This window comes from Panulirus ornatus, chromosome 1 (assembly GCF_036320965.1).
Source record: "Panulirus ornatus isolate Po-2019 chromosome 1, ASM3632096v1, whole genome shotgun sequence".
Classification (NCBI taxonomy): domain Eukaryota; kingdom Metazoa; phylum Arthropoda; class Malacostraca; order Decapoda; family Palinuridae; genus Panulirus; species Panulirus ornatus.
The window spans coordinates 38,454,823-38,481,715 of NC_092224.1; the positions used below are offsets into that span (position 1 = coordinate 38,454,823).

General features: G+C 40.6%; 1 protein-coding gene across 2 annotated transcripts in view; it reads right to left on the reverse strand.

Annotated features, from left to right (window-relative positions):
- Positions 1-26,893, reverse strand: part of LOC139750705 (uncharacterized) — a 341,806-nt gene that overhangs the window by 64,148 nt on the left and 250,765 nt on the right. Inside the window, exon 2 of one of the 2 annotated variants that reach the window (XM_071665502.1) lies at positions 24,516-24,636. Coding sequence is in view for 1 of the 2 variants with exons in the window: in XM_071665417.1 (XP_071521518.1) it covers positions 12,985-13,219 (235 nt within the window). In the remaining variant the exon portion in view is untranslated. Of the gene's footprint in view, positions 1-12,984; positions 13,509-24,515; positions 24,637-26,893 lie in introns of those variants that run through there. The other variant, XM_071665417.1, reaches the window with a different exon arrangement.

Sequence of the window (26,893 nt, forward strand, 5' to 3'; positions counted from 1 at the left end):
TGGTAGAAGATGTGTGAATTAGGTGTATGCTTGGAAGAATTTGTGTGAGAAATGATTAGAAAAACAAATGGACTTATATGTGGCATTTATGGATCTGGAAAGAGCATATGAAAGGGTTGATAGAAATGACTTATGAAAGGTCTCAAGAGTATATGGAGTGGGAGGTAAATTGCTAGAAGCAGTGAGTTTTTATCAAGGTTGTAAGGTGACTGTATGAGTAGGAAGAGAGGAGAGTGAATGGTTCTGAATGAAGCATGGTCTGTGGCAGTGGTGTGTGATGTCCCCATGGTTATTTAATTTGTTTATGGATGGGGTGGTGAGGGAGGTAAATGCAAAAGTCCTGGAGAGAGGAGCGAGTACGCAGTCAGTTGGGAATGAGAGGGCTTATGTAGTGAGTCCGTTGTTGTTCCCCAATGATAAAGGACAAGTGGCTGATTCGAGTAAGAAACTGCAGCTGTTAGTGACTGAGTCTGGAAGAGTGTGTTAAAGAAGTTGAGAGTGAATGAGAATAAAAGCAAGGCTGGTAGGTTCAACAGGGTTGAGGGATATCTTAGTAGGAATGTAAGTTTAAATGGAAAAAAAGTTGAGGGAAGTGAAGTGTTTTAGATATCTGGGAGTGGACTTGGCAGCAAATGGAACAATGGAAGCTGACGCAAGTCACAGGATGGGGAAGGGGGCGAAGGTTCTGGGAGCGATGAAGAATGTGCGGAAAGAGAGAACGTTATCTGGGAGGGCGAAAATGGGTTGGTTCAAGGAATAGTATTTCCAACATCATATGGCTCCGAGGCATGGGATTCAGATCAATTGTTGTGGAAGAGGGATAATGTGTTGGAAATGAGATGTTTGAGGACAATATGTGGTGTGAGTTGGTTTGGTCGAGAAAGTAATGAAAGGGTCGTGCTTAGGAGTCGCTGCGAGGAGGACAAGTTTGGATGAGAGACTGCATAAGATAGTGTGTGAGTATGGGAGAAAGTATGAAGGGAGAAAGTTGAGAGTAAATGTGAATAAGGTAAGGTTATTAGCTTATTACGCTTTGCAGTGAAGAAATGTAGGGCACTTCAGGCGTGAGTCTGAATGGAGAAAATTTGGAGGATGTGAATTCTGTTTAGAAAACAGGAAGTGGATAAGAAAGAGAAGGGATCCACGTAAGCTGACGTGAGTCACCGGGTGGGTGATGGGACGAAGATCCTGTGAGCACTAAGACATGTGTGGAAAGAAAGATCACCATTTGGTGGGGAGGCGAAGATCGATGTGTTTTAAGCTATAACACTTCCGACTGTGGTTTATAGATGCGTGAAGTGGGTTATAGATGAGAATCTACGGAGAAAGGTCAATGTGTTGGAAATAAAATATCAAAGGACAACGTGAGTAGTTTAAGAAGGGTTGATTCTAATAAGTAATTACAGGGTAAGAGAGAGGTGAGGCTGTAGAAATATATGGTTAAAAGAGCTAAGGAGGGTGTACTGAAATGGTTTGAACAAAGAGAGAGAATGAGTGAGGAGGGTTTGACAGTGAGGGAAGATGTTACAATAGAAGGCGAGGGAACTAAAAGAAGGATGGAAACTAAACTAGAGATGAAAGGATGTAGTAAAAAGATTTTGGAATCTTAGGGCATAAAACACAGTCGGGTATTAAGCCTGTGCAGTATAAAGTGAACTGGAGCCATGTGGTATACAAGGGGACAATGTGCTGTCAATAGACCGAGCCAGAGCATATGATAACGGCAAGGGAAACCACAGAAAGGCCTGTAGAGCCTGGTTCTGGACAGGCGACCATGGTTACCATGTGTTACACCTGAAAACTAGATAATGGATGTGAGCGAAAGTGTCATTTCTTCGTCTGGCGCTACTACGCTGAAGCGGAAAGCGAAGTACAATTATGAAAGAAAAATTATATATATATATATATATATATATATATATATATATATATATATATATATATATATATATATATATATATATATATATTCATTTATCTATTTATATTCATTCATTTTGCTTTGTCGCTGTCTCCCGCGTTAGCAAGGTAGCGCAAGGAAACAGACGAAAGAATGGCCCAACCCACCCACATACACATGTATATACATACACGTCCACACACGCAAATGTACATACCTATACATCTCAACGTATACATATTTATACACACACAGACATATACATATATACACATGTACATAATTCATACTGTCTGCCTTTATTCATTCCCATAGCCACCCCCCACACATGAAATAAAAAACCCCTACCCCTCATGTGTGCGAGGTAGCGCTTGGAAAAGACAACAAAGGCCACATTCGTTCACTCAGTCACAGCGGCAGTTTCCATCTATCTATCTATCTATCTATCTATCTATCTATATATATATATATATATATATATATATATATATATATTTTTTTTTTTTTTTTTTTTTTTTTTTTATACTTTGTCGCTGTCTCCCGCATTTGCGAGGTAGCGTAAGGAAACAGACGAAAGAAATGGCCCAACCCCCCCCATACACATGTACATACACACGTCCACACACGGAAATATACATACCTACACAGCTTTCCATGGTTTACCCCGGACGCTTCACATGCCTTGATTCAATCCACTGACAGCACGTCAACCCCTGTATACCACATCGCTCCAATTCACTCTATTCCTTGCCCTCCTTTCACCCTCCTGCATGTTTAGGCCCCGATCACACAAAATCCTTTTCACTCCATCTTTCCACCTCCAATTTGGTCTCCCTCTTCTCCTCGTTCCCTCCACCTCCGACACATATATCCTCTTGGTCAATCTTTCCTCACTCATTCTCTCCATGTGCCCAAACCATTTCAAAACACCCTCTTCTGCTCTCTCAACCACACTCTTTTTATTTCCACACATCTCTCTTACCCTTACGTTACTTACTCGATCAAACCACCTCACACCACACATTGTCCTCAAACATCTCATTTCCAGCACATCCATCCTCCTGCGCACAACTCTATCCATAGCCCACGCCTCGCAACCATACAACATTGTTGGAACTACTATTCCTTCAAACATACCCATTTTTGCTTTCCGGGATAATGTTCTCGACTTCCACACATTTTTCAAGGCTCCCAAAATTTTCGCCCCCTCCCCCACCCTATGATCCACTTCCGCTTCCATGGTTCCATCCACTGACAGATCCACTCCCAGATATCTAAAACACTTCACTTCCTCCAGTTTTTCTCCATTCAAACTCACCTCCCAATTGACTTGACCCTCAACCCTACTGTACCTAATAACCTTGCTCTTATTCACATTTACTCTTAACTTTCTTCTTCCACACACTTTACCAAACTCAGTCACCAGCTTCTGCAGTTTCTCACATGAATCCGCCACCAGCGCTGTATCATCAGCGAACAACAACTGACTCACTTCCCAAGCTCTCTCATCCCCAACAGACTTCATACTTGCCCCTCTTTCCAAGACTCTTGCATTTACCTCCCTAACAACCCCATCCATAAACAAATTAAACAACCATGGAGACATCACACACCCCTGCCGCAAACCTACATTCACTGAGAACCAATCACTTTCCTCTCTTCCTACACGTACACATGCCTTACATCCTCGATAAAAACTTTTCACTGCTTCTAACAACTTGCCTCCCACACCATATATTCTTAATACCTTCCACAGAGCATCTCTATCAACTCTATCATATGCCTTCTCCAGATCCATAAATGCTACATACAAATCCATTTGCTTTTCTAAGTATTTCTCACATACATTCTTCAAAGCAAACACCTGATCCACACATCCTCTACCACTTCTGAAACCACACTGCTCTTCCCCAATCTGATGCTCTGTACATGCCTTCACCCTCTCAATCAATACCCTCCCATATAATTTACCAGGAATACTCAACAAACTTATACCTCTGTAATTTGAGCACTCACTCTTATCCCCTTTGCCTTTGTACAATGGCACTATGCACGCATTTCGCCAATCCTCAGGCACCTCACCATGAGTCATACATACATTAAATAACCTTACCAACCAGTCAACAATACAGTCACCCCCTTTTTTAATAAATTCCACTGCAATACCATCCAAACCTGCTGCCTTGCCGGCTTTCATCTTCCGCAAAGCTTTTACTACCTCTTCTCTGTTTACCAAATCATTTTCCCTAACCCTCTCACTTTGCACACCACCTCGACCCAAACACCCTATATCTGCCACTCTGTCATCAGACACATTCAACAAACCTTCAAAATACTCATTCCATCTCCTTCTCACATCACCACTATATATACATATGTGTGTGTGTGTGTGTATGTGTGTGTGTGTGTGTGTGTGTGTGTGTGTGTGTGTGTGTGTGTGTGTGTGTGTGTGTGTGTGTATGGTGTGAGGTGGTTTGATCGAGTAAGTAATGATAGGGTAAGAGAGATGTGTGGTAATAAAAAGAGTGTGGTTGAGAGAGCAGAAGAGGGTGTTTTTGAAATGGTTTGGTCACATGGAGAGAATGAGTGAGGAAAGATTGACCAAGAGGATATATGTGTCAGAGGTGGAGGGAACAAGGAGAAGTGGGAGACCAAATTGGAGGTGGAAGGATGGAGTGAAAAAGATTTTGAGTGATCGGGGCCTGAACATGCAGGAGGGTGAAAGGTATGCAAGGAATAGAGTGAATTGGAACGATGTGGTATACCGGGGTCGACGTGCAGTCAGTGGATTGAACCAGGGAATGTGAAGCGTCTGGGGTAAACCATGGGAAGTTGTGTGGGACCTGGATGTGGAAAGGGAGCTGTGGTTTCGGTGCATTATTACATGACAGCTAGAGACTGAGTGTGAACGAATGTGGCCTTTGTTGTCTTTTCCTAGCGCTACCTCGTGCACATGAGGGGGGAGGGGGTTGTTATTTCATGTGTGGTGGGGTGGCGATGGGAATGAATAAAGGCAGACAGTATGAATTAGGTACATGTGTATATATGTATATGTCTGTGTGTGTATGTATATGTATATGTTGAGATTTATAGGTATGTATATTTGTGTGTGTGGACGTGTATGTATATACATGTGTATGTGGGTGGGTTGGGCCATTCTTTCGTCTGTTTCCTTGCGCTACCTCGCTAACGTGGGAGACAGCGACAAAGCAAAATAAATAGAATGAATAAATAAAAATATATATATATATATATATATATATATATATATATATATATATATATATATATATATATATTAACAATGATGATCATGGTCGTCTGTGTTGCTACTGATGAAGGTGAAATCGCACTCCAGCAGTATATAACTTATTCGCTGATGATACAGCCCTGGTGGCTGATTCGAGTGAGAAACTGCAAAAGTTGGTGACTTTTTTTTGTTTGGTTAAATGTGTGAAAGAAGAAAGTTGAGAGTAGATGTGAATAAAAGGAGCAAGGTTGTTTGTTTCAGTAGGGTTGAGGGACAAGTTAATTGGGAGGTAAGTTTGAATGGAGAAAAACTGGAGGAAGTAAAGTGTTTTAGATATCTTGGAGTGGATCTGGCAGCGGATGGAACCATGGAAGCGGAAGTGAGTCACAGGGTGTGGGAAGGGGCGAAGGTTCTGGGAATGTTGAAGAACGTGTGGAAGGCAAGAACGTTATCTCGGAAAGCAAAAATGTTTATGTTTGAGGGAATAGTCGTTCTAGCAATGTTATATGGTTGCGAGGCGGGGACTATAGATAGGGTTGTGCGGAGGAGGGTGGATATGTTGGAAATGAAATGTTTGAGGACAATATGTGGTGCGAGGAGGTTTGATCGAGTAAGTAATGAAAGGGTAAGAGAGATGTTTGGTAATAAAAAGAGTGTGGTTGAAAGAGCAGATGAGGGTGTGTTGAAATGGTTTGGTCACATGGAGAGAATGAGTGAGGAAAGATTGACAAAGAGGATATATGTGTCAGAGGTGGAGGGAAGGAGGAGAAGCGGGAGACCAAGTTGGAGCTTGAAGGATGGAGTGAAAAAAATTTTGAGCGATCAGGGCCTGAACATACAGGAGGGTGAAAGGCGTGCAAGGAATAGTGTGAACTGGAACAATGTGGTATACCGGGGTCGACGTGCTGTCAATGGATTGAACCAGGGCATGTGAAGCGTCTGGGGTAAACCATGGAAAGTTTTGTGGGGCCTGGATTTGGAAAAGGAGCTGTGGTTTCGGTGCATAACACATGACAGCTAGAGACTGAATGTAAAAGAATGTAGGGGAAGGGAATGTTATTTCATGTGTGACGGGGTGGCGACGAGAATGGATGAGGGCAGCAAGTATGAATATGTACATGTGTATATATATATATGTCTGTGTATGTATATGTATGTATACGTTGAAATATATAGGTATGTATATGTGCGTGTGTGGGCGTTTATGTATATACATGTATATGCGATGAACAAGCATGAAAAAAAATACATACGCATATATATATATATATATATATATATATATATATATATATATATATATATATATATATATATATATATATATATATATGCGTATATATATATATATATATATATATATATATATATATATATATATATATATATATATATATATATATATATATATATATTTTCTTTTAAACTATTCGCTATTTCCCGCGTTAGTTAGGTAGCGTTAAGAACAAAGGACTGGGCCTTTTTTGGAATATCCTCACCTGGCCCCCTCTGTTCCTTCTTTTGGAAAATTAAAAAAAAAACTAGAGGAGAGGATTTCCAGCCCCCCCGCTCCCTCCCCTTTTAGTCGCCTTCTACGACACGCAGGGAATACGTGGGAAGTATTCTTAATCCCCTATCCCCAGGGATAATATGAATATATATATATATATATATATATATATATATATATATATATATATATATATATATATATATTTTTTTTTTTTTTTTTTTTTTTATACTTTGTCGCTGTCTCCCGCGTTTGCGAGGTAGCGCAAGGAAACAGACGAAAGAAATGGCCCAATCCCCCCCCCCCATACACATGTACATACACACGTCCACACACGCAAATATACATACCTACACAGCTTTCCATGGTTTACCCCAGACGCTTCACATGCCTTGATTCAATCCACTGACAGCACGTCAAACCCTGTATACCACATCGCTCCAATTCACTCTATTCCTTGCCCTCCTTTCACCCTCCTGCATGTTCAGGCCCCGATCACACAAAATCTTTTTCACTCCATCTTTCCACCTCCAATTTGGTCTCCCTCTTCTCCTCGTTCCCTCCACCTCCGACACATATATCCTCTTGGTCAATCTTTCCTCACTCATTCTCTCCAAGTGCCCAAACCATTTCAAAACACCCTCTTCTGCTCTCTCAACCACGCTCTTTTTATTTCCACACATCTCTCTTACCCTTACGTTACTTACTCGATCAAACCACCTCACACCACACATTGTCCTCAAACATCTCATTTCCAGCACATCCATCCTCCTGCGCACAACTCTATCCATAGCCCACGCCTCGCAACCATACAACATTGTTGGAACCACTATTCCTTCAAACATACCCATTTTTGCTTTCCGGATAATGTTCTGACTTCCACACATTTTTCAAGGCTCCCAAAATCACCTCCCAATTGACTTGACCCTCAACCCTACTGTACCTAATAACCTTGCTCTTATTCACATTTACTCTTAACTTTCTTCTTCCACACACTTTACCAAACTCAGTCACCAGCTTCTGCAGTTTCTCACATGAATCAGCCACCAGCGCTGTATCATCAGCGAACAACAACTGACTCACTTCCCAAGCTCTCTCATCCCCAACAGACTTCATACTTGCCCCTCTTTCCAAAACTCTTGCATTTACCTCCCTAACAACCCATCCATAAACAATTAAACAACCATGGAGACATCACACACCCCTGCCGCAAACCTACATTCACTGAGAACCAATCACTTTCCTCTCTTCCTACACGTACACATGCCTTACATCCTCGATAAAAACTTTTCACTGCTTCTAAAACTTGCCTCCCACACCATATATTCTTAATACCTTCCACAGAGCATCTCTATCAACTCTATCATATGCCTTCTCCAGATCCATAAATGCTACATACAAATCCATTTGCTTTTCTAAGTATTTCTCACATACATTCTTCAAAGCAAATACCTGATCCACACATCCTCTACCACTTCTGAAACCACACTGCTCTTCCCAGTCTGATGCTCTGTACATGCCTTCACCTCTCAATCAATACCCTCCCATATAATTTACCAGGAATACTCAACAAACTTATACCTCTGTAATTTGAGCACTCACTCTTATCCCTTTGCCTTTGTACAATGGCACTATGCACGCATTTCGCCAATCCTCAGGCACCTCACCATGAGTCATACATACATTAAATAACCTTACCAACCAGTCAACAATACAGTCACCCCCTTTTTTAATAAATTCCACTGCAATACCATCCAAACCTGCTGCCTTGCCGGCTTTCATCTTCCGCAAAGCTTTTACTACCTCTTCTCTGTTTACCAAATCATTTTCCCTAACCCTCTCACTTTGCACACCACCTCGACCCAAACACCCTATATCTGCCACTCTGTCATCAGACACATTCAACAAACCTTCAAAATACTCATTCCATCTCCTTCTCACATCACCACTATATATACATATGTGTGTGTGTGTGTGTGTATGTGTGTGTGTGTGTGTGTGTGTGTGTGTGTGTGTGTGTGTGTGTGTGTGTGTGTGTGTGTGTGTGTATGGTGTGAGGTGGTTTGATCGAGTAAGTAATGATAGGGTAAGAGAGATGTGTGGTAATAAAAAGAGTGTGGTTGAGAGAGCAGAAGAGGGTGTTTTTGAAATGGTTTGGTCACATGGAGAGAATGAGTGAGGAAAGATTGACCAAGAGGATATATGTGTCAGAGGTGGAGGGAACGAGGAGAAGTGGGAGACCAAATTGGAGGTGGAAGGATGGAGTGAAAAAGATTTTGAGTGATCGGGGCCTGAACATGCAGGAGGGTGAAAGGCATGCAAGGAATAGAGTGAATTGGAACGATGTGGTATACCGGGGTCGACGTGCAGTCAGTGGATTGAACCAGGGAATGTGAAGCGTATGGGGTAAACCATGGGAAGTTGTGTGGGGCCTGGATGTGGAAAGGGAGCTGTGGTTTCGGTGCATTATTACATGACAGCTAGAGACTGAGTGTGAACGAATGTGGCCTTTGTTGTCTTTTCCTAGCGCTACCTCGTGCACATGAGGGGGGAGGGGGTTGCTATTTCATGTGTGGTGGGGTGGCGATGGGAATGAATAAAGGCAGACAGTATGAATTAGGTACATGTGTATATATGTGCATATATGTCTGTGTGTGTATGTTTATGTATATGTTGAGATTTATAGGTATGTATATTTGTGTGTGTGGACGTGTATGTATATACATGTGTATGTGGGTGGGTTGGGCCATTCTTTCGTCTGTTTCCTTGCGCTACCTCGCTAACGTGGGAGACAGCGACAAAGCAAAATAAATAGAATAAATAAATAAAAAAAAAAAAAATATATATATATATATATATATATATATATATATATATATATATATATATATATATATATATATATATATATATATTAACTAAATGATGATCATGGTCGTCTGTGTTGCTACTGATGAAGGTGAAATCGCACTCCAGCAGTATATAACTTATTCGCTGATGATACAGCCCTGGTGGCTGATTCGAGTGAGAAACTGCAAAAGTTGGTGACTTTTTTTTGTTTGGTTAAATGTGTGAAAGAAGAAAGTTGAGAGTAGATGTGAATAAGAGGAGCAAGGTTGTTTGATTCAGTAGGGTTGAGGGACAAGTTAATTGGGAGGTAAGTTTGAATGGAGAAAAACTGGAGGAAGTAAAGTGTTTTAGATATCTTGGAGTGGATCTGGCAGCGGATGGAACCATGGAAGCGGAAGTGAGTCACAGGGTGTGGGAAGGGGCGAAGGTTCTGGGAATGTTGAAGAATGTGTGGAAGGCAAGAACGTTATCTCGGAAAGCAAAAATGTTTATGTTTGAGGGAATAGTCGTTCCAGCAATGTTATATGGTTGCGAGGCGGGGACTATAGATAGGGTTGTGCGGAGGAGGGTGGATATGTTGGAAATGAAATGTTTGAGGACAATATGTGGTGCGAGGAGGTTTGATCGAGTAAGTAATGAAAGGGTAAGAGAGATGTTTGGTAATAAAAAAAGTGTGGTTGAAAGAGCAGATGAGGGTGTGTTGAAATGGTTTGGTCACATGGAGAGAATGAGTGAGGAAAGATTGACAAAGAGGATATATGTGTCAGAGGTGGAGGGAAGGAGGAGAAGCGGGAGACCAAGTTGGAGCTTGAAGGATGGAGTGAAAAAAATTTTGAGCGATCAGGGCCTGAACATACAGGAGGGTGAAAGGCGTGCAAGGAATAGTGTGAACTGCAACAATGTGGTATACCGGGGTCGACGTGCTGTCAATGGATTGAACCAGGGCATGTGAAGCGTCTGGGGTAAACCATGGAAAGTTTTGTGGGGCCTGGATTTGGAAAAGGAGCTGTGGTTTCGGTGCATAACACATGACAGCTAGAGACTGAATGTAAAAGAATGTAGGGGAGGGGAATGTTATTTCATGTGTGACGGGGTGGCGACGGGAATGGATGAAGGCAGCAAGTATGAATATGTACATGTGTATATATATATATGTCTGTATATGTATATGTATGTATACGTTGAAATATATAGGTATGTATATGTGCGTGTGTGGGCGTTTATGTATATACATGTATATGCGATGAACAAGCATGAAAAAAATACATACGCATATATATATATATATATATATATATATATATATATATATATATATATATATATATATATATATATATATATATATATATATATATATATATATATTTTCTTTTAAACTATTCGCTATTTCCCGCGTTAGTTAGGTAGCGTTAAGAACAAAGGACTGGGCCTTTTTTGGAATATCCTCACCTGGCCCCCCTCTGTTCCTTCTTTTGGAAAATTAAAAAAAAAACGAGAGGGGAGGATTTCCAGCCCCCCCGCTCCCTCCCCTTTTAGTCGCCTTCTACGACACGCAGGGAATACGTGGGAAGTATTCTTAATGCCCTATCCCCAGGGATAATATAAATATATATATATATATATATATATATATATATATATATATATATATATATATATATATATATATATATATATATATATATATATATATATTTTTTTTTTTATTTTTTTTTTTCCAAAAGAGGGAATAGAGAAGGGGGCCAGGTGGGGATGTTCCCTCGGGGGCCCAGTCCTCTGTTCTCGACGCTACCTCGCTAATGCGGGAAATGGCGAATAGTATGAAAGAAAGAAAATATATATATATATATATTTTTTATTTTTTTTTTTTTTTTTTTATATACTTTGTCGCTGTCTCCCGCGTTTGCGAGGTAGCGCAGGGAAACAGACGAAAGAAATGGCCCCACCCCCCCCCCATACTCATGTACATACACACGTCCACACACGCAAATATACATACCTACACAGCTTTCCATGGTTTACCCCAGACGCTTCACATGCCCTGATTCAATCCACCGACAGCACGTCAACCCCTGTATACCACATCGCTCCAATTCACTCTATTCCTTGCCCTCCTTTCACCCTCCTGCATGTTCAGGCCCCGATCACACAAAATCTTTTTCACTCCATCTTTCCACCTCCAATTTGGTCTCCCCCTTCTCCTCGTTCCCTCCACCTCCGACACATATATCCTCTTGGTCAATCTTTCCTCACTCATTCTCTCCATGTGCCCAAACCACTTCAAAACACCCTCTTCTGCTCTCCCAACCACGCTCTTTTTATTTCCACACATCTCTCTTACCCTTACGTTACTTACTCGATCAAACCACCTCACACCACACATTGTCCTCAAACATCTCATTTCCAGCACATCCATCCTCCTGCGCACAACTCTATCCATAGCCCACGCCTCGCAACCATACAACATTGTTGGAACCACTATTCCTTCAAACATACCCATTTTTGCTTTCCGAGATAATGTTCTTGACTTCCACACATTTTTCAAGGCTCCCAAAATATATATATATATATATATATATATATTTTTTTTTTTTTTTTTCCAAAAGAGGGAATAGAGAAGGGGGCCAGGTGGGGATGTTCCCTCGGGGGCCCAGTCCTCTGTTCTCGACGCTACCTCGCTAATGCGGGAAATGGCGAATAGTATGAAAGAAAATATATATATATATATATATATATATATATATATATATATATATATATATATATATATATATATATATATATATATATATATATATATATATATAATGAAAGTAGCGGAAATACAAATTGCAATGATCATAATGATAACAATGATCATAATGATGACAATGATCATAATGACAATAATGATCATAATGACAACAATGATCATGATAACAATAATGATCATAATGACAATAATGATCCTAATGATAACAATGATCATAATGACAACAATGTTCATAATGACAACAATGATCATGATAACAATAATGATCATAATTATAACAACGATCATAATGACAATAATAATCATAATGACAATAATGATCCTAATGATAACAATGATCATAATGATAACAATGATCATAATGATAACAATGGTGACGGTAGTCAAACTGATATTGTAATGTTATGAATGAAAACGTTACAACGTTTACTCATAAAATTACAAATTCGACAGAGGCAATAAGATTAAGACTTGTTCACATGAAATTATCATTTGATTGCAGAGATGATAATAATCCGTCAGTAATTGAAATAGAAGAAGGTTTGAAGAGAGAGTGAATTAGAGAAGATATGGCATATGAATATTGATGGCAATTTAGAGTGATAGATATTGTGGAATATGATTAAGATATTAAGTCTATGGAGACAGAAGCCTAGCAAGGTTGTAGAGTACAACAGGAAGGGCGTCACTAGAAACAGCTTTAGGGTTGGCCCACTAACCTCGGGCGTGTAGGGCGTGATGGGTGAGGAGTGCCAGGTGCCACGGTGGTAGCATGGGGCAGTAGAGTGCCGAGGGGAGCAACGACCCTCCTCCTCCTCCTCCTCTGCCGCCGCCGGCGCCGCCGCTCCCGCTACTGCCGTTGACTCCCCGCACTGTTGGTAAGGCGGGGGGCGGCGACCCGCTGCTGCCGCCGCCGCTTCCGCCGCCACACTTTCCCGAGGAAAGGAGCGCCATGAGACGAGATGGTCTCTCCTCTGATCTCTCACACGGCCGTAATGTTGTCTAGTCACTGTTCCCTCCTCTGCCACATTCACTCGTCTCTTAATCTCTCAGTTAGTTCCTCAGGGAGGGAGATTATTGCCCAGGGCGGGTAGGCATAAGATGCTAAAACACTCGGAAATAATTACGAACTCGGGAGACACCACAAGAAGTGTGGTCTCGACGGGGGCTATTCGCTCACGATCGCGAGTCCTCGTAGCCGCCGCTTCTGAGATAAGACGGAGGATAAAAGTTGTCGTAGATGACTCTAGCATCCAGGGGAGGCGGGAGGTAGGTAGAAAGGTAGGTGTCTGGGAGGCTGTGGGCACCTGGCTGGAGTTGCTAGTTAGTGGACGGAGTCATGAGTTAACGACGGTAGATGAGGCAATTGGATGTGAGTGTCTACAGGGCTCCCGCATCTCATTTTCTCCTCATTTCTGTGGGATCTGGTAGATATGACCTTCATAAAGGTAGAAATGTCTCATAACTTATATAGATATAAAGTAAATCAGACATTAAGTGATTTTATAATGCTCTGGAACTATCAAGCGGTAATGGCCAATCAGGGAGTGGAGAAATTTCTAGCCCCGCCCATGACAACCAATGGATGAGCCACTTCCACGCTGCAGCCAATGGCCGTTCGGGGCGCTCCTTCTCCTCTTATTCTTGTTACACGATTGGCGACAAACTAGTAAATTCATCTCCTCAGTTTCATCAAACCATCATCGGTTTTGTTCGAGGGAGAATGGAGGCCAGGGATGCTGCGATCTGCCCCGGTAATGATGTGGATTGACATAGACTGGGTTCCCAGGTGTGTGTGTGTGTGTGTGTGTGTGTGTGTGTGTAAATAGATCAGTAGAGTGACGCTATGTAGTCAGCCTTACACAAAAGTGTGTTCACTGACGCCCTCAGGATGTATATATATATATATATATATATATATATATATATATATATATATATATATATATATATATATATATATATATTATCCCTGGGGATAGGGGAGAAAGAATACTTCCCACGTATTCCCTGCGTGTCGTAGAAGGCGACTAAAAGGGAAGGGAGCGGGGGGCTGGAAATCCTCCCCTCTCTTTTTAAATTTTCCAAAAGAAGGAACAGAGAAGGGGGCCAAGTGAGGTTATTCCCTCAAAGGCTCAGTCGTCTCTTCTTAACGCTACCTCGCTAACGCGGGAAATGGCAAGTAGTATGAACATATATATTTTATATTTTTTATATATATATATATATATATATATATATATATATATATATATATATATATATATATATATATATATATATATAGATATAGATAGATAGATAGATAGATAGATAGATAGATGGATAGATAGATAGATAGATGGGTAGATAGATAGATAGATAGATAGATAGATATAGATTCATATAATGATTGATTGAAAGGTAAAGGCATTTAAAGTTCATCAGATTAGGGAGGAGCAGTGTGGTTTCAGAAGTGGTAGAGGATGTGTGGATCAGGCGTTTGCTCTGAGGGATGTGAGAGTACTTCAAAAAACAGTTGGATTTGTATGTGGCATTCATGGATCTGAAGAAGGCATATGATAGGGTTGACAGAGATGCTTTGTGGAAGGTCTTAAGAATATATGGTGCGGGAAGTGAGTTGCTAATCAAGGGTCTAAGGCATGTGTTCGAGCGGGAGAGAGATCAAATGGTTCCAAGTGAATGTCGGTCTGCGGCAGGAGTGCGTCATGTCACAATGGTTACTTGATTTGTTGATGGATGGGGTGGTGAGGGAGGTAAATGCAAGAGTCCTGGAGTGAGGGGCGATTATGCAGGCTCTGAGAGATGAGAGGGCCCGAGAAGTAAGTTGTACAGTTGTTTGCTGATGATACAGCACTGGCTGCGGATTTGACAGAAAATATGTTGAAGTTAGTGACTAAAGCTAGAAAAGTGTGTGAAAGGAGAAAGTTGAAAGTAAACGTGAATAAGAGCAAGGATGTTAGGTACAGCAGGGTTGAGAGACAAGTTAGATTAGGATGTGAATTTGAATGGAGAAAAATTGTAGGAAGTGAAGTGCTTTACATATCTAAGAGTGGACTTAGCAGTGAATGGAAACATGGAAGTGGATGCGAGTCATAGAATGGGTAAGGATGTGAATGTTCTGGGAATGTTGAAGAATGTACGGAAAGAGGGAACGTTATCTGGAAGGGCAAAAATAGGTATGTTTAAAGGAACAGTTGTTCCAACAACATTACATTCTTGCGAAGCATGTGTTATGGATAATGTACTGCGGAGGAGGGTGAATGTTCTGAACAACAAAAATGTTTGAGAATAATATGTGGTGTGAGGGGATTTGATCGAGTAAGTAATGACAGGGTAAAAAAATAATGTGATAATAGAAAGAATGTTTAGAATCATTGAAGAGGGTTTACTGAAATGGTTTGAAAATATTATGAGAATGAGTGAGGAGGAGCTGACTAAGAGGATAGATGTGTTAAAGGTGGAGGGAACAAGAAGCTGGAGATCAAATTGGAGGTGGAGGGTTGGAGTGAAAGTGATTTTGAGCGATCGGGGCCAGAACATGAAGGAGGGTGAGAGGCGTGCACTTAATAGGGTCAGCTGGAACGATATATAATTTTCCAAAAGAAGGAACAGAGGGGGCCAGGTGAGGATATTCCCTCAAAGGCCCAGTCCTCTGTTCTTAACGCTACCTCGCTAACGCGGGAAATGGCGAATAGTTTAAAAAAAAAAAATATATATATATATATATATATATATATATATATATATATATATATATATATATATATATATATATATATATGTATATATACTTGTGGATTTGCCTTTCGTCTCTCTTGTGAAGACAGTGTTAGGCTTCCTGGTGACATGTAGGATGATGGAGTCATCTTGCAGGTGTAGAGTGAGTCTCCTGGACAGTGTACAAGTGTAGGATGCTTCCTAACTAAGGAGGTCGCAATATCCTTGTTGACAATTGAATTCAATTAACTACGTTGTATTTGTAATGTGTCTTGTTGGTTGTTCATGATGAAGTTACTTGTTTTCGATTTTTGTTTTTGGTTTATTTCTGTAGTAGATGACTAACTTGAGTCTTCCTCCCTATGTTGTGTGTCATAAGGTAGGACTAGTGTGTAATGTTCGCCGCAGGAACATATAAGGTTACAAAAGAACGATTCCTGTGAATCACATGTTGTCAAGTGTTATGTGTGTGATTGAGAGAACGTATGTTTGTGGACTGAAAACCAGCAGCTCACGTGTTGATGAGGCACAAAGAAAAGACAGCAAACTGGTTGTTTGGTTGGTTGTTTGGGCTTCAGGCCTATCAACTGCCAGAATCATTAAGGCCATCAACGTAAATTACACCCACCAACCGAAACATCTTTCACACCTTCTTTAGGTGTTAAGATAATTCTAAGAGCACACACACACACTCTCACTCTGCATGTGGCCCATGTAGCAAACTGGGCCAAAGGAGTGACACTTGACAGACGGTAAAGTGCTGTCTTACTGCACAGTTGTCACTAACGCTCCCGATACCCAGGCGTGTAGTACCGGTAACATACCTCCCTAGTCAGTGGCTGCCTACCACGTACTACCTATCTGGAGAGAGAGAGAGAGAGAGAGAGAGAGAGAGAGAGAGAGAGAGAGAGAGAGAGAGAGAGAGAGAGAGAGAAAGTTAGTCATTCTTCAAAATGAATGAATTCAAACCAAGTGTGAAAATGAGTAAGAAACCTTTCTATATTTAGGTACCACTTGTAATGGTTGCCTTTCTCCTCATCCTCCATGCCTTTCCCTAATTTACCTCTCATTCCCTCCCTCTAGTCTTCCCCTTACTTTCTACCCATTAACATTACCCTCAACTTCTACCTAATTCCCCCTTCCCTACTCCGCCACCTTTGGTAGGGCTGCACGTGTCTCGCTCCCATATTATTGATCAGCTTATTACAGGTAAAAATTGTAACGCGAGAGCTCAGAACTTTCCATTATAAAAGTTCTATTCTTTCGCTTCTTCTTTTTCTGCAGCTGGGGGAAAAAAGAGGGACTTGTGTTGTGCTAATTGCCTGGTTTATCTCGAAGTGCTTCTATGGGCTGGGATGAGAGTACGAGCGTACAAGAACCTGAGGACGAGGTTTTTGCCCAAAGTTCGGAGGACTGATGCAAGGCGCTACCTGCACGGCGCGGGGCAACACGAGTGTGAATCTCTCTCCCTGTGATGCACAATAGTAATCATAAAAAGAAAAAACCTACTTAGGCTGGTATTTATGTGTGTTTGTGTGTGTGTGTGTGTGTGTGTGTGTGTGTGTGTGTGTGTGTGTGTGTGTGGGGGGGGGGGGGGGGGGGGACCTTCTATCTTCACGGGAGTTACGACCGTATAAGTAGGCGTGGATATAGAAATCGTGAAAAATCGAGTTTGATAAGTTTTGGGACGACGTTTTCTCTCCATGTTTAGTCAACTCTAAGTATGAAACAACCCTAACTACCCTATCATATAGAATGTATATAATCGAAAATGTTATCTTTTGATAATACATGATTAAACATCTAATATGTTTCATTAAACTTAGATTTTTTTTGAAATCAGAATCTTAGTGCGTCCTTCTGTCTTTTGCTGGTTGCGGTACACCTTGGAGGCTTTATCAGTAGGGCAGTGTGTCACCTCTGCTGCTCTTGGCAGCAGAGGAGCTCTTGATGCTGAGAGAGTAGTAGCAGAACTGACGATCTAAATAGCAGCAGTGGCTGCCGTGTCACGGTATTTTTTAGGGCCTTTGTAACTGATGCGCAAGAGGGCTTGAAGGCCTAGGTGATAACACACTGCCTTTGCAGTTCTTTTCTTGTCCTTCTCGAGGTCTTTGTCAAACTCGCAACGTGACACTAAACCTACTCACCCAGTACCTACTGTGGGACCCTGCGGCTGCAGAGGCAATACCATCTGTTGTAAATTATAAGCAAGCTTTGAGAACTTATTCCTTTCCCGTCATTGTGACTTTCTCTACTATTGACTCGCTCCCTCTGTCGTCTTCCTCTTTGTTCTTAGGACCTAACAAAGACTGTAAACACACATATGCTTTAGATTAGCTTTACTTTCTTTAAGTTTTGTCCGAGAAAAGAAAATTTCTTAGAGGGAACTACAGGTTATGAGTTTTGATAGTTCAGCTCACCGGAACTAGGCTATCGGTGACTTCCGCTTGTAAACGAGGTCGCTCTAGGATCCAACATTCTTTGGTAATTTGTTTACGGATGATTGGGTCGTACGTTAGGAAATGGCAGAACCTACGCGAATCAATAAACTCACTCATTTTGTTGCAAAGATACTTAGAATGACACTAAAGAGACAGATGCCCCTCCCGTAGCTACGATCCTTTGTAATCTGTGTTTCCATTCGTCACGCAGGATTGCTAAAGTGTTTACGAGTGTTTATGGCTATTGAGTCAGTTACATCAAGTTTACTGCATGGGATTCAGATGTGTTTCTGATGCCCTACGAAGCTGCCGTCATGCACGGTTCCTACGTGTGTCTCATAAATGTACACGGACGACTGTACATCCCCTGTGTTGAGTTCTCACCTCCGTCAGGAAGGAGTTCATGATATCATTACTGTAATGACTCTTCTATACCCCCGTCGAGGTCACTCTAGTTTGTTGGTCGGCAAAATTAAGAAACTTGAGACTAATTATCAGAGAGCCGGAGGTGGCGCCTTGCCCTGAACTTCTCATCACCACCCTCCCTCCTTAACACCACTCCTCTCAAGCTCCTCCTCCTCCTCATTCTTCTTTCCCTGGCAGTTTCCTTAAGTCACTCCTTCTCAAGTCCCCCTCTCTCCTCGATAGATCTGCTCCCCAAGTCTCAGTTTTCTAGTGTTTTCTAACTTAATCTCGCCATCTCGCGTTTCTCTCCTCCAGTCAAACCAGACCTCACTTATCACTATCCTCTAGTGCCATTCCTCTTCATCCTCTTCTTGTCCTTCAATCTAGTTTCCTCCTCCTCCTCCCCCTCCTCCTCCTCCTCCTCCTCCTCTTCCTCCTCTTCCTCCCCCTCCTCCACCTCCTCGTCTCCTTCGGCCATTACTAGTCTTCTTTTGTCCTCTCCCGTCTCATAATTCCGACTAAAGAACAGATTACTGACTTGGGATAAAGTTTCTTTGAAAACAGATGCACTTAATACTGGAAGAAGTTACCGTTAAGCCGTGTAGATAGTCTGGACAAGTCTTTCATTAGCCTGAGTATCTATCAAATAGACAAGAAAATCTATTAGTCTAGTGCGTGTGTGTGTGTGTGTGTGTGTATATATGTGGGTGTGTGTGTGTGTGTGTGTGTGTGTGTGTATATGTGGGCGTGTGTGTGTGTGTGTGTGTGTGTGTGTGTGTGTGTGTGTGTGTGTGTGTGTGTATATGTGGGCGTGTGTGTGTTTGTGTGTGTGTGTGTGTGTGTGTGGAGTGAGTTTTAAACTCGTTGGGTCCCATTTCTCAAACTATCTCAACTGCCATACAACTTCTTAAATGTGTATGTGTATGTGTATGTGTGTGTGTATCAGTAGTCATGGTGTAGTGTCTTTGCTCCCTGTGTAGTAAATGTTCTCATGGGACTAAGCCTCTTCTTTTCCCGTATCTCTACTTTATCTGTGCCTCAGGTCATTTAAGACGCCTTCCACTGGAGAACAAGAAATCGTTTGATCTCTGTGCTATACTCACACTCTCAATATACAACACTGCATCATTGCAGACCGCATAAAGACACGAGTTACCTGAAACACCTATAGAGAAAAACACTGCGGCGGGAATGCTCTTTTAAGCTCCATCCGGATGGCTACAGTTGGAGCAAGTAGATGTTGATGATAACTTAACTGGGCCTCAATATCGTCTCGTCACTGTCAGCGAACTGATAACAATAATGATAATGATAATAATGAGAATATGAATGAAGGGAAACGATATATATTGTCATATGACAATGCTGATGATGTTGATTGTGATTTTGTATGTGTCACAAGACAGGTTAATCATAAGCGACATTGCTGCTTAACAGATATCTGGACCTCAGGAGCTGAACAGAATATCGAATCCCCAGCATAATCGACACCCCAGGTAATGCATCTCATTGTTTATCAAAGACGTCCTAAAATTCTATTCAGCCATACGGTCTCGTTATATTCCTATGAGTCCACGGGGAAATTAAACATGATAAGTTCCCAGGTGCACTTTCGTGTAATAATCACATCAGGGCGATACCAGAAAGAAACATAAATCACTTGATATACAACGAAGAGACGTAGTTAGGACGCCGTTTGGTAAACAAGTGAGGTGGTTTGATCGAGCAAGTGATGAGCGGGTAAGAGAGATGTGTGGTGATAAAAAGAGTGACTGAGAGAGCAAAGAAGGGTGTATTGAAATTGTTTGTCACATGGAAAGAATGAGTGAGGAAAGATTGACAAAGAGGATATGTGTCGGAGGTGGAGGGAAAGAGAAATGGGAGACCAAACTGGAGGTAGAGGGATGGAGTGATACAGATTTTGAGCGATCGAGGCCTGAACATACAGGAGGGTGAAAGGCGTGCAAGAACAGAGTGAATTGGAACGATGTGGTATACCGGAGTCGACGTGCTGTCAATTGATTGAACCAAGGGCATGTGAAGCGTCTGGGGTAAACCATGAAAAGTTTTGTGGTGCCTGGATGTGGAAAGGGAGCTGTGGTTTCGGTGCATTAGACATGACAGCTAGGGACTGAGTGTGAACGAATGTGGCCTTTGTTGTCTTTTCCTAGCGCTACCTCGCATGCACGCGGAGGGAGGGGGATGCCATTTCATGTGTGGCGGGGTGGCAGCGGAAATGGATGAAGGTACCATGTATGAATATGTACATGTGCATATATGTATATGTCTGGTTATGTATATGTATGTATACGTTGAAATGTATAGGCTAGGACGCCATTTGGTAAACATGTGATTGTGACGATGTGATTATTACACGAAAGTGCATTTGGGAACTTATCGTGTTTCATTTTCCCCGTGGACACATAGGAATATCTTGATCACGCGCAAAATTGTGATCCTTTCCAATATATATATATATATATATATATATATATATATATATATATATATATATATATATATATATATATATATATATATATATCCCTGATAATGACCAAGAGGACCCATATACATTCCTGACTCTGACCAAAACGGCCCTTATCCCTCACTAATGTTGACTAAATGTACCTATATCCCTCACAGATTCTGATCAAACTGTCCCATATCCCTCAGGCTTTGGCTTCCGATCATCGTTTTGGTACGATATGGACAACTATCTCACATAAATCGTCATCTCTAGCTGCATTATAACGGCCTCCTTCACTATGTACCCTCCTGCCACCCTTCATCATCTCCAATCACCCTGTCGTCTTGTCTTCCAGTAACTTGTTATTGTACTTGTGAATGCCCCCATTGTTGAAGCCCTGCCAATAAAAACCTAGGCAACTCTCCTCCGACAAAGAGCCTGTCGCCACAGCTCATTAAGGCTGCCACTCATATCTCTCCACTTTCGACGATGCTTCGAAAACTTCCTTATTTTTTATTTCCTCATTTCCCCCACCCGTTCTATACAATAACAGCGAGATCAGCATATGAGAAGAGTCTTTCGAGTTATATTTCCACCCGCGAGCGAATTAGAAAACGTTAATCTTAAGGAATAAGAGAGTGTGGCTTAGAGGGGTTCGGCTTCTTGTACGTGGCGACGACGCCCAAGGCCCCAGCATAACAAGGTAAAAACTTCAAGGTTTCATTTTACTTCGGGAAAGAATACATATCTCACCCGTAACACGGCGGATCTCATCATTAGGAGCCAGCTCTGAGGTGCCCTATTGTGTGACTGGCAGCTTGATGATAATGCTTCCTCGAGAGAGTTCAGCTGTTTAGTAATTATCTCAGCTACAACATACGAGTCAAAAATAATTTTTCACCTTAGTTTCGAGGCGTTCACTGTGTGTCTTGAAACTCTTCCACTAGCACATGGAATGATTGTATCGAAGGGATTATATATGACTGTATAAACTTTACCAATATCTGTGACTGATTTTCGACATCATTTGAGCTAGTCAGACGTAGAGATGAATCGTCAGCATAGACACAGCTTCTAATGTATGGATTGTTAATCCAATCAGCGTGATATGATTACAAGACGTTTCACTCAACCACATCTGTGTCTACACTAAGGAATTAAGGTGATAACGTTTATGTACTGATCAACCTGACGACAGACAGCTTTGATAAGCAAAACAAAATATAACTGTAACCATGTTGATATGATCTGGTTTAACTGTTGTGCATTAGACTGTCATATTGCTGAGGTAGCTATGATTCTTATTTTTTTTTTTGCGAGCCATGATGTATAATGGTCTTAGAAAGGTCTGGTTAAAACGAAAAGAAAACAATTACATTGTATCATCATGGTTTACAAAAGGAGTTTGTTCATCGTCGACGAAAAAGATTAGAACTTACAAAATCTGAGAGGTTTTATGAGAGAAAGAGATTGGGTCCCACTAGAGTAAAGCCTCCTCCCTGTACAGTACAAATGGTAATCAAACAAACACAATATATAAACGCGGGAGACAGCGACAAAGCAAAATAAAATATATATATATATATATATATATATATATATATATATATATATATATATATATATATATATATATTTTTTTTTTTTTTTTTTTTTCATACTATTCGCCATTTCCCGCGATAGCGAGGTAGCGTTAACAACAGAGGACTGGGCCTTTGAGGGAATACCCTCACCTGGCCCCCTTCTCTGTTCCTTCTTTTGGAAAATTAAAATAAAAAAATGAGAGGGGAGGATTTCCGGCCCCCCGCTCCCTTCCCTTTTTTTCGCCTTCTACGACACGCAGGGAATACGTGGGAAGTATTCTTTCTCCCCTATCCCCAGGGGATACATATGTATATATATATATATATATATATATATATATATATATATATATATATATATATATATATATATATATATATATATATATATATCCAATATCAGGATCGAACCTGGGATTCCTGTGTGGCATGCGGTAGCACTCCCGCCTGCTACGCAGGGGGTCCTGGGTTCGATCCTGGCTGTTGGAGGTTTGTATGTTATATGGAAGTGCGCGTTCATATGCACTATATATATATATATATATATATATATATATATATATATATATATATATATATATATATATATAGATTGACCAAGAGGATATATGTGTCGGAGGTGGAGGGAACGAGGAGAAGAGGGAGACCAAATTGGAGGTGGAAAGATGGAGTGAAAAAGATTTTGTGTGATCGGGGCCTGAACATGCAGGAGGGTGAAAGGAGGGCAAGGAATAGAGTGAATTGGAGCGATGTGGTATACCGGGGTTGACGTGCTGTCAGTGGATTGAATCAAGGCATGTGAAGCGTCTGGGGTAAACCATGGAAAGCTGTGTAGGTATGTATATTTGCGTGTGTGGACGTATGTATATACATGTGTATGGGGGGGGGGGGGTTGGGCCATTTCTTTCGTCTGTTTCCTTGTGCTACCTCGCAAACGCGGGAGCCAGCGACAAAGTATAATAAAAAAAAATAAAAATATAATATATATATATATATCTATATATATATATATATATATATATATATATATATATATATATATATATATATATATATATATATATATATATATATACACTGATAACCACGAAGAAAATGAAATACGACAAGCTCCCAAGTGTACTTTCGTGTAATGATCACATCATCAGGATACGAGAATGAGACAGAAGACTTAAAACAGCTAGTTTATATGCAAAGAAAAGGTGGAGCTCCATGTAAAGAAGCAGGACCATGTGTCAAAATCATCTGTTAGTTACAAAATCTTAGTTATTCTTTAATAAGAAAGTATCCTTTTCGAGATATGACAACAGATGGACATTATGTTTGGTTTAAAGACGGCCATCTTATTTTCTGAAAGACATTCAGACTTAAAGGATACTCTTTAGCAACAGAATGAATCACAGGCATATTACTTAGACACACAAACTCAAGAGTGCGTAGATAGGTAGACACCTATTTACCTCTTTCTACACTTAACACTCCATACTACAGTATTCTACCCAACGTTAATGATTTCCACACAACTCCCAAATGACCAGGAACAACGAGGGTCGTACTACTCCCACCGCCCATCCCTGGAAGACTGATAATCCTAACGTAAACACACAATAACATTGCATTCTGGAACTTACTGCATTCAGCAGAATGGCTTCTCTCACGTCTATAGAACTGCCTTTTGTTCCTAGTTGTTGCTTTTGCTGCTCCCTGGCATCACACCACAGGTCTGTCACAGCTCTCGGGTTCTGGTCTGTTCTGGAAAAACAATAAGATTAAGTCATGCCTGCTGGTTTGGGAAAACGGCTACTCAAACACGTTTTCTTTTCTATACGTGTGTGTGTGTGTGTGTGTGTGTGTGTGTGTGTGTGTGTGTGTGTGTGTGTGAAGATGTTTTCATATGATTCTGATGAAAATTAGATTTGATGAGACAAAGTTATTTATCTGACCAGCAGTCCAACACCGACTGTGCCAAAGCAATAGATAGTGCGAATAAGATCTTTCTGTCTTTCCCCTAATATAACTGTTCATTATTCCCAAACTTTCCTGTGTTAATCAAAATTGGAAAAAGAAAGTCAGAACTCTGCAAAGAATAACTTTATGGTGGTACCTGACAGTTCCCAGGCGGGGTCTGGGAAGAGATAACTGTGCGTCATGCAGACGCCTGTTCTGCGGTTCGCCTGTGTTGGCCTTATTGTGATCCAACAGCTCAAAAAAAGGAAAAAGAAATATGGATTCCTTATGACTTTGAACACCCAGAGCAGAACACAGACACCTAAAGAAAACTTTGCAGAAAATTGTTAGATAATTTTCAAGTCAATAGCAAGGTAAAATAAAAAATAATGAAAATGAAAACAAAGCTCTCTTCAACTTTATTGAACCCCCGTTAACAACACGTGCAATCAAATAGAACAAAGAAATCTCTCCTAGCTCTACTTTTGAGATAAATCTGTTTTATTATATTACATTATAGCTGAATCAATTGAATGTAACTAAATGTATTACATTATTTCTTTTTCTGTCTCATCTTGGGCCTAAGAATTGTGGATAGCTAGAAATTCCATTACCCGGTATAGAATTTTACGTATATTTGATTCCCATGGTAGCCTGAATAGCTTGGTTTTTATGATGATATCTTATAGAGAGCATTAGACTAAAAAGGTTTGATATTCTATCAGTATCATGTAGTCTGTAGATTGCCTCAAGCGGGGTTACATTGAAAGTAATACATCATTAATATTTTACAACTGTTACCCTAAGGAAATACTCATTTTCTTTGATATATCGACAAGGCTCTCTTATTAGTTGGCTAACTACTTCAAATTTCCTTAGCTATTCGTGATGATAAATAAACACTGAAATCTTGAGTTACACTTCAGAAATTGAACTATTGTTGATTATTTTGCTCTCTTATATTCATAGTTATTTTTTTGAAGGTTTCTTGATAGAAATTTTTAACTTAGTATAACAAATGACATCATACTCTCCCGAAATCTCAATAAATTTGTGAGCATTGACAGATCTGTTTGTGAATACATAAAGCAGAATATCCATGTGATAGCTACATGATAACATTTCATTTGACAATCGTAATAAAATCTAAGCTTAGCTTATCAAGTTGAGCATCTTTCATTTGTGCTTTCAGGAAAGCACAAATGAGTCAGAGTTAGGGTGAATGTGGGCTCAAGCCAAGGAAAAATACACCGCCAAAAAAGGACTGAAATGTACCTTTAATACAAAGAACCTTTGTTTTTCTTTACGGTATAAATCCATAACTCCTACTTCACAACTAAATGACTTCATGAATTTATTTCATGTTATCTGAAGTAATATACATTTACATCATTTGGTGCCTTCAACTTTATGATATCCCACTGTCCAAACGCCTCATCTGATGTTAACAATATTCTTCCTCATGCAACTCATTCGTGTAATTCCACCTTTGTGTTTTTTTGCACTTCCACTATATTTCCTTTTATTCACAAACTTTTTACATTGTCTTCATCAGCTTTATCACTTCCTACCTTCACTATTCTAAACAATTTCGTTTTGGTCCTCCAACACTTGTTTGATCTTTTCTACATAGCAACATGAGACGGGCAGAAACGTTCCTTAGTCATGGCCATTGTAGTAGATAACCAGGGTACATAAATACATTCACTGAGGACGAAAGGTCTGCCAGTATAGGCAACAGTGTATTTGTATCGGTCACTGTGATACTATCACACCTTGAATACCTCGAGAGTGTGGGAGCTCTTCTCTGCACAAGGCACTCTTGAAAACTTAGTGGTTATTGTCCTGTGTAATTAACATCATTAATGCTGCTGTTCTTGAGGATATTCTTCTGTCATGTGATTAGAATATGCTATACCTTAAGGTGTGTCCTGTATCTGGCTATTGTACTACGTAGCTGCAATTGCCTCTTTAAGTGCAATAAGGAGAGAAGGTTCTACACACATGAGGCCCCCATCTCTTGAACTTTACCATCAAGAAACCATTTGAAAACATTTGTATA